Source organism: Nothobranchius furzeri, chromosome 15, assembly GCF_043380555.1.
Source record: "Nothobranchius furzeri strain GRZ-AD chromosome 15, NfurGRZ-RIMD1, whole genome shotgun sequence".
Classification (NCBI taxonomy): Eukaryota; Metazoa; Chordata; class Actinopteri; order Cyprinodontiformes; family Nothobranchiidae; genus Nothobranchius; species Nothobranchius furzeri.
The window spans coordinates 40,368,072-40,374,645 of NC_091755.1; the positions used below are offsets into that span (position 1 = coordinate 40,368,072).

At 44.4% G+C, this 6,574-nt stretch overlaps 1 protein-coding gene across 2 annotated transcripts; it reads left to right on the forward strand.

Moving 5' to 3' along the window:
• Nucleotides 1-850: 850 nt before the first annotated feature.
• Nucleotides 851-4,455, forward strand: zfp64 (zinc finger protein 64 homolog (mouse)). 2 transcript variants are annotated; one of them, XM_054745689.2, is made up of 6 exons: nucleotides 851-1,093; nucleotides 1,225-1,383; nucleotides 1,461-1,610; nucleotides 1,690-1,779; nucleotides 2,178-2,429; nucleotides 2,509-4,455. In XM_054745689.2, exons 1-6 carry the CDS (start codon nucleotides 1,072-1,074, stop codon nucleotides 3,822-3,824), a joined length of 1,989 nt encoding a protein of 662 aa, XP_054601664.1. In that variant the 5' UTR covers nucleotides 851-1,071; the 3' UTR covers nucleotides 3,825-4,455. The 2 variants fall into 2 exon arrangements, with proteins under 2 accessions (XP_054601664.1, XP_015822642.1); XM_015967156.3 differs by having other exon boundaries at nucleotides 1,690-1,752.
• The last annotated feature ends 2,119 nt before the right edge of the window (nucleotides 4,456-6,574 follow it).

Here is a 6,574-nt window from a genome sequence, read left to right on the forward strand (position 1 = left end):
GTTTCTGTTGAGCCTCCGTCTCTGTGCCATCAGTCCGTGCTGCACTGGGCACAACAGCCTCCTGCTACTCTGAACCACAAACCTGAAATCACCTCAGTAGGGTCTTAAATGATCCGATTCCTTTGGGTGAATTTGTTGTGCAGCTCAAAAATATAAAAAAGAAAATATTTTCTGTGGTTATGCTTCTAGTTTTCATCATAGCTTTGTCATTTTTCCGTCCCCATTGTAAACGCTGCAGCTTATGCACTTTTGCGGTTTACTGTAACTATTTGTTATTTCATGTTGAGAGAGAGAGAGAGAGAGAGAGAGAGAGAGAGAGAGAGAGAGAGAGAGAGAGAGAGAGAGAGAGAGAGAGAGAGAGAGAGAGAGAGAGAGAGAGAGAGAGAGAGAGAGAGAGAGAGAGAGAGAGAGAGAGAGAGAGAGAATTTCCAATAACTAAAATCTTACTCCAAGACTGTTGGCAGCCCTGGACATAAAAACATTTGGACTTTTAGTAAACAACAGAATTGATTAACGCAGTAAATCTTTTGTTTAGCCAAATTCTGTATAAAGGTGTCTTCATGTAATTCCATTTATATGTGAAATCTATAAAATATGTTAAAACCAAAACGTGTGAAGAATATCTGGCAAACATCAGTTCATCAATTCAATCATTTAGTTCTTTTCGTCTCATTATGCTTAAATACGTTTAATCCTGCTGAGTCCATCCCAAAAGTTGCCATATTTGTTTTCAAATGCGTTTTAATTATTTAAAAAGTATTCTGATCAAAGCGGCAGAAAGAGGATCCGTCCCTTCTCGTGTTACAAATTCCCGACAGCTTTGAAAGCAGCACGAAACGTAAAGTAGAAACGTAATGTCGCAAATTTTAGACAGTAGTCGTAAAACATCTCTACGTAAATAGTGATTTTCATCGGTGAAACCACAGCTATTTTAAAGTTTACGCTTTTAAAATGCTTTTTTATTCCGTTATCTGTATTCTCGTTTTTGATTGTTTAATATTACAACTAAATAAGTGCCGTGTTCACACGTAGCTGCCGAGAAATGAGTTGAGCCTTAGCAAAGTGGAGAAAATGGCAACATTTAACGACGAAGGTCAAGTAAAACATTTACTACTGACACTATACGTAGCGTGAATGCTAGTTGTGTGTTTGTTTGACTAAAGTACACGCTAAACGTATTTAAATTGTAATGTTGCTGTGTGTTTTGCCCTCTGACCGATGCAGGCCATTGTGTTGTGGTGGAGGTGAGTCCAGACATCCACATCTGCGGCTTCTGCAAACAACAATACAACAACTTTGAGGTTTTTCTTGCCCACAAACAAAACGGCTGTTCCTTTCCCAACCCGAACACTGCCACGAGCGCCGTGACAACAGCTTTCACAGGTTACACAGCTCCTGTTTTTCTTTCTGTCCCACTCATTTTAGTTCACTCGTCCTGAGTTACGTTTTTCTTCTTCCAGACTCTAGCCCGGGGTTCGTTGTGGGCGAGGACACCTACCAGACCTGCGTTGTGAGAAGTGTGAAGAAGACTTTGACCAAATCTCAGAAAACACCTTGTAAAAAGTTGAAACCAGCCGTGGCTTCTAAAAGACACTCGTGTTGTTTTTCAGGTCGGTTTCTGACTGCTTTACTTCATCAGATCCGGTCTGCTCCTTCTCACCTTTCACTGTTGTTTCTCCTCACCTGCAGGTTGTACCTTCAAGACACAATATGGACAAAAAGACATGGATCGCCACCTTAAAACTCACACCGGTGAGATGATGTCAAACACTGCAGGAAGTATGGAAGGCCAAAGTTCAAAACTTGCTCCACTTCAATTGAATTTTCAATAACTGCTTGAAACGTCATCTAGAATTGGTTGCAACACAATAAAATAAAGATCTACGAGGAGGAATAGTTAACGTGATCACCATTCATAGATGCTAGAAAATCTTGAAAACTCACCTTGAAAGTGCTTGAATTGGATTTTGGAGAAGCGCAAGAGCAGATCTGATACGTACAGCTCTGATTGGTGACAAGAGGAGCTGCTGGTCTTTTGACAGCACCACCTTACCTAACGCTCTCTGGAACGTGTGGTTTTACAGATATTAGCACAGTACAGCTGGCTGTTTTTGCCTGCTGTCGTTGAGTTTGACATGTAAAACCCCTAACCAGTCGTACTGTTTTCTTCTTTTCAGGTGAGAAGCCATTTGAATGTGAGTTGTGCCACAAGCGCTTCAGCCGACGTGACAAGCTGAACATGCACAGCCGCTCGCACACAGGCGAGAAGCCACACAAGTGTAAACACTGCTCGTACGCAGCAGCAGACAGCAGCAGTCTGAAGAAGCACCTCCGCATCCACTACGACGAGCGTCCGTTCAAATGCCAGATCTGTCCGTACGCCAGCCGCAACTCTAGCCAGCTCACGGTGCACCTCCGCTCGCACACTGGTAGCTCGTCAGACGTTCTCTTTTATAGTCTGGGTGTCAGCTGTGAAACTTTCATCTGTTTTTCTGGGTCTTTTTCCAGGAGATGCACCTTTCCAGTGCCAGCAGTGTGATGCAAAGTTTAAAATCAACTCGGACCTGAAGAGGCACCTCCGCATTCACTCGGGTGAGAAACCCTACAAGTGTGACTTCTGTGAGTACCGGTGCGCCATGAAGGGGAACCTCAAGTCTCACATTCAGATCAAACACGGCCCTGAGAACTCCTTCCAGTGCCAGCTGTGTGACTTTAAGTGTGCCAGCAGGACGGTTCTGCGGCAGCACTCCAGGCAGCACCAGCCTGCCCAGCCGCTCCAGTGTTCCAAGTGTGCGTACTCCTGCTCCAGCAAGGGAGCGCTCAGGGTTCACGAGCGGATCCACTCCGAAGAGCGCCCCTTCAAGTGTGACTTCTGCAGCTTCGCCTCCAGGCGGCTTAGCAACCTGGTCATCCACAAGAAGAAGTGCCACTCTGAAAAACCTGAGAGGGGCGGCGGGGTAAAGCCCGACAGAGGCAGTGGGAAGAGTTCAGGAGGCGACGCTCCTAAACCCGCTTGCTCTCGGTACAGGGCCAAACTAGACGCCGCCCGGGCCTTCTGCTGTGACTTGTGTGATGCTTCGTTTGTCCGGGAGGATTCGCTACGCAGTCACAAGAAGCAACACCAAGATACTCAGAGTATGCTGCAGCTCCCCACCTCCGTACCTCCGGTCTCCCCGTCACAGAGCAGTGCTCAGCTGCTTCCTGTCCCGTCTCCATCAGTGGCTCCTTTTGGAAACCCACAGCTCAAAATCATCGTGTCCCATCCTCTGGGCCAACAGAACCCAGTAATCCCTGCAGGGCTGGATGGTACCGGTAAGACCGGTGTCGCCCTGCTCAGCCCAGAAAACCAGGACTTGGTAGTTAACTCTATGATCCAACAAGTCAGCCTGCTGACACCCGCACATCCTGTCAGGTCCTGCCAGACACCCACAGAACCCCAGACCGTCCTGTTGACCCAGCTTGGCTCAGACAGCAACCCGCTCCATCAGGCCCTGCTGCAAACCGCCATTTCTGTCCACGACTGCAGCAGCAGTACGCAGGCTTTGGTCGGTACCTGCTCTGAAGTGGAGGGCCTCAACGCCCTGATCCATGAGGGTGGTGCCGAAGTCAAAGTGGTGACAAAAGGGAACTCCGCTCTCTTGACTGGATCGGCTCAACCCACCTCAGCCGGGTCAAAGCCTGACTTATCAGGTCAGGACGGTGGATTCATGATTCCAGACGTCAGTCAGAATGTTGTCGTCCACAGCGTCCCCCTCGTAGTGTCCACCCAACCGCAGCAGCTGTCCCCGCTCACACTTTACACAGACTCACACACTCAGCTGTAGGTTCACCTAGCCATGGTTGTCCGTAAGCTCGTGTGGATTTCAGAGGAAACCACAGAGGCTTCTGTGTGATCGGGCTGGATGGTAGCGTGTTGCTGTCGTCTGGTGCATCCAGGAGTCAGTCCCAGCAGGAAGGACCAGATTTCTTGGCATATCACTAAAAATCTTATAACTATATGTTAATGAAAGCACCATCTGATGTGTTATCTTCATTTTGTTTTTACATATTTGGAGCTTTTTGTTGTTGTGCTTCTGTAGTAAATCTCTAAATAACTCATTATTTTGGACATTTTCATTCACGGTTTTGTTTGCATTCAACATTCAGCTACATCTTGTTTTATACTAGCTTTCAGGGGCATTTGTGACAAAAACCAGCAGAAAAACTAAATCCAGAACGCTGGTCAATCATCCGGTCACTAGGTGGCAGCAGAGTCACAGGAAGTGAACTGAAAAAGCATTTTTCTTAATTTTTTGCTCTTTTTGAACAGAATTTTTTTCTCCTCTGCTCTAAATCTTCCAACCAAATGTCATTTGTAAATAAGGTTATTTCACTTGTCAAGGTCCTGGTTTCTAAAAGCCAAGTTGTTCCAATAGATTTTCCAATAAAGTGCCTGTTTGGCTTGTTGGTCCCTTTTATTCGGGTTGTTTTTACACCCGTGGACTTCAGCACTCAGGATGTGCTGAGAGGATGCTGCACCTGAATAGGAGTCTGCAAATGGCTCGCCATTGATTTCTGTCTCTTGTCTCGGCACTAATGGATCTGCAGAAGCGTTTTCAGGCTCGGCCTGATCACAAACATGAAGTTGCTTGATGATGAAGATGTTTGTCTGCTTTGAGCGCTGACCTGGGAGCTAGCTGGTCTTTCAAAGAGGAAATTGTGATTCTTTTGTGGTTCTGCATTTATTAAAAAGTCTTGACCTTTTGAGAGAATCCCAGTAAGCACATATGGCATAATATCCAGCAAGAGCTCGGAGACAGCCTGGGGAGGGTTTCGCTTTAGTGTGTTTATTAATTGGCGTTTTATTTTCCAAAGCTCCATCGTTTTGGGTTTTGGATAATAAAGAACACGATCCAATAGTTAGAACCAAACTTCCACATTCAGTGGTATTATGTGAGTGGGAGATGGACTGGGTTCTGGCCCAGGGAGAGAGGCCTAGGGGGCATGACCCTATGGGGGTGCCATTTGTAACGTATTTGGGGTTATTTAACCTATCATGAGAGAAACAATGGGAGTTCATTTTTCAGTCACTATTATTCATAAATTTATAAATGTTACATTTTCCAACTAAATATTTTGTTAGCAAGCTAAATAACCAATTTAGAGTTAAATATTTATTTTACAAAATAAATATTTAGGTCAAACCTTAATATTTATTTTGTCAAATATTTAATTCACTAACAAAATATTTATTTTGGAGCTAATTCTTTACAAACTAAGTATTTAGCTTCAAATTAAATATTTATTTCCCAAAATTAATACTCAGATGTCAACTAAATGTTAATTTAGGGGCTAAACCTAAATATTTTGCAAGCTATAAACTAACTCAAAAATAAATATTTAGCTGTGATCTAAATATTTATTAAGTATTTAATTTAAAGCTAAATATTTAGTTTGTAAATGTATGAATATGAATGTTTTCCCCGTATGATACGCTAAATAACCCAAAAATTCTGCTGTTAAATTGTGACTCTTTGACTTTACAAATGGCGCCTCACATGACTCGGCCCAAGTTCTGTCAGAACCAAGAGTTTGGGTTTTTATATTGCGTAAAAACAAATGTGCTAACATTTTTGTGCAATACTGGGTGTACATTAGTATGTCCCTCATGCTGCACAGTTCTGGAAACCAAAGTTCTTTATTATTTGTTGTTTTTAGTGGTTGAAGGTTACAGTAACAGCTCACAGCCTTTTGTGTGTTTACCTGTAATCTATTATTTTTTCATATAGTTTTAGCACAACACGTAGGACGTCTTATTGTGTTATTGATGTCTGTTGTCCTTCGGGGTTGCTGTAGGAGGAGGACACACACGATCCATGGGGGTTGAGACAAAAGAAAGAATTTAAATCAATGTTTTATCAGTTTAATTTGACATAAACATGCTTTCTTGACGATCCTTGTCATTGTGTGTGGAAGGAAAGTGCATAAATAAACAACGTGTTAACAGAGAAATAACTGGCAACCGTTACGTGCGCCGTGAGCGGTTCTGGTACTGTTTGGGTCGCAGCTGCGTGCAGCGCCAATTCAATAGTGTGATACCATCACGAGGAACGAGCAAAAAAATCAAACACGCCAGAAATTCATGAGAGCTTATGATTGCTGACCGGTAGCTGGTCGCACGGTGTTAATCGCCTCTCGTAAACCCCCCCCCCCCCCCCCCCCCCCCCCGTATACCGCATGGCGCTCAGAGCAAAACTCGCCCCGATCTCGTAGATTCTTGCACGAGGGGAAAATCAGCTCAAAAGAGTTGTGCAGTGTACGGCCAATCAGAAGCGAGGTGTGTGCATATCATGGTGGCGCAGTGGTTAGCACTGTTGCCTCGCAGCATGAAGGTTACAGGTTCGAAACTCGGCTGCGGCCTTTCTGCGTGGAGTTGCATGTTCTCCCCGTGCATGCGTGGGTTTCCTCCGGGTACTCCGGTTTCCCCCACAGATCACAACATGCCCTATAGGTTATAAACTACGTCGCTTTGGATAAAAGCGTCTGCCAAATAAATAAACATAAACATCATTAAGAATATTAAGCAACCCTGCTG

Excerpts from the sequence above, each read along its gene's own strand:
- zfp64 (XM_054745689.2), top strand. The coding sequence starts at position 1,072 with ATGGCAACATTTAACGACGAAG. Across the intron at positions 1,611-1,689 it reads ACACTCGTGTTGTTTTTCAG|GTTGTACCTTCAAGACACAA; the intron begins GTCGGTTTCTGA and ends CCTCACCTGCAG. Across the intron at positions 1,780-2,177 it reads GATGTCAAACACTGCAGGAA|GTGAGAAGCCATTTGAATGT; the intron begins GTATGGAAGGCC and ends TCTTCTTTTCAG.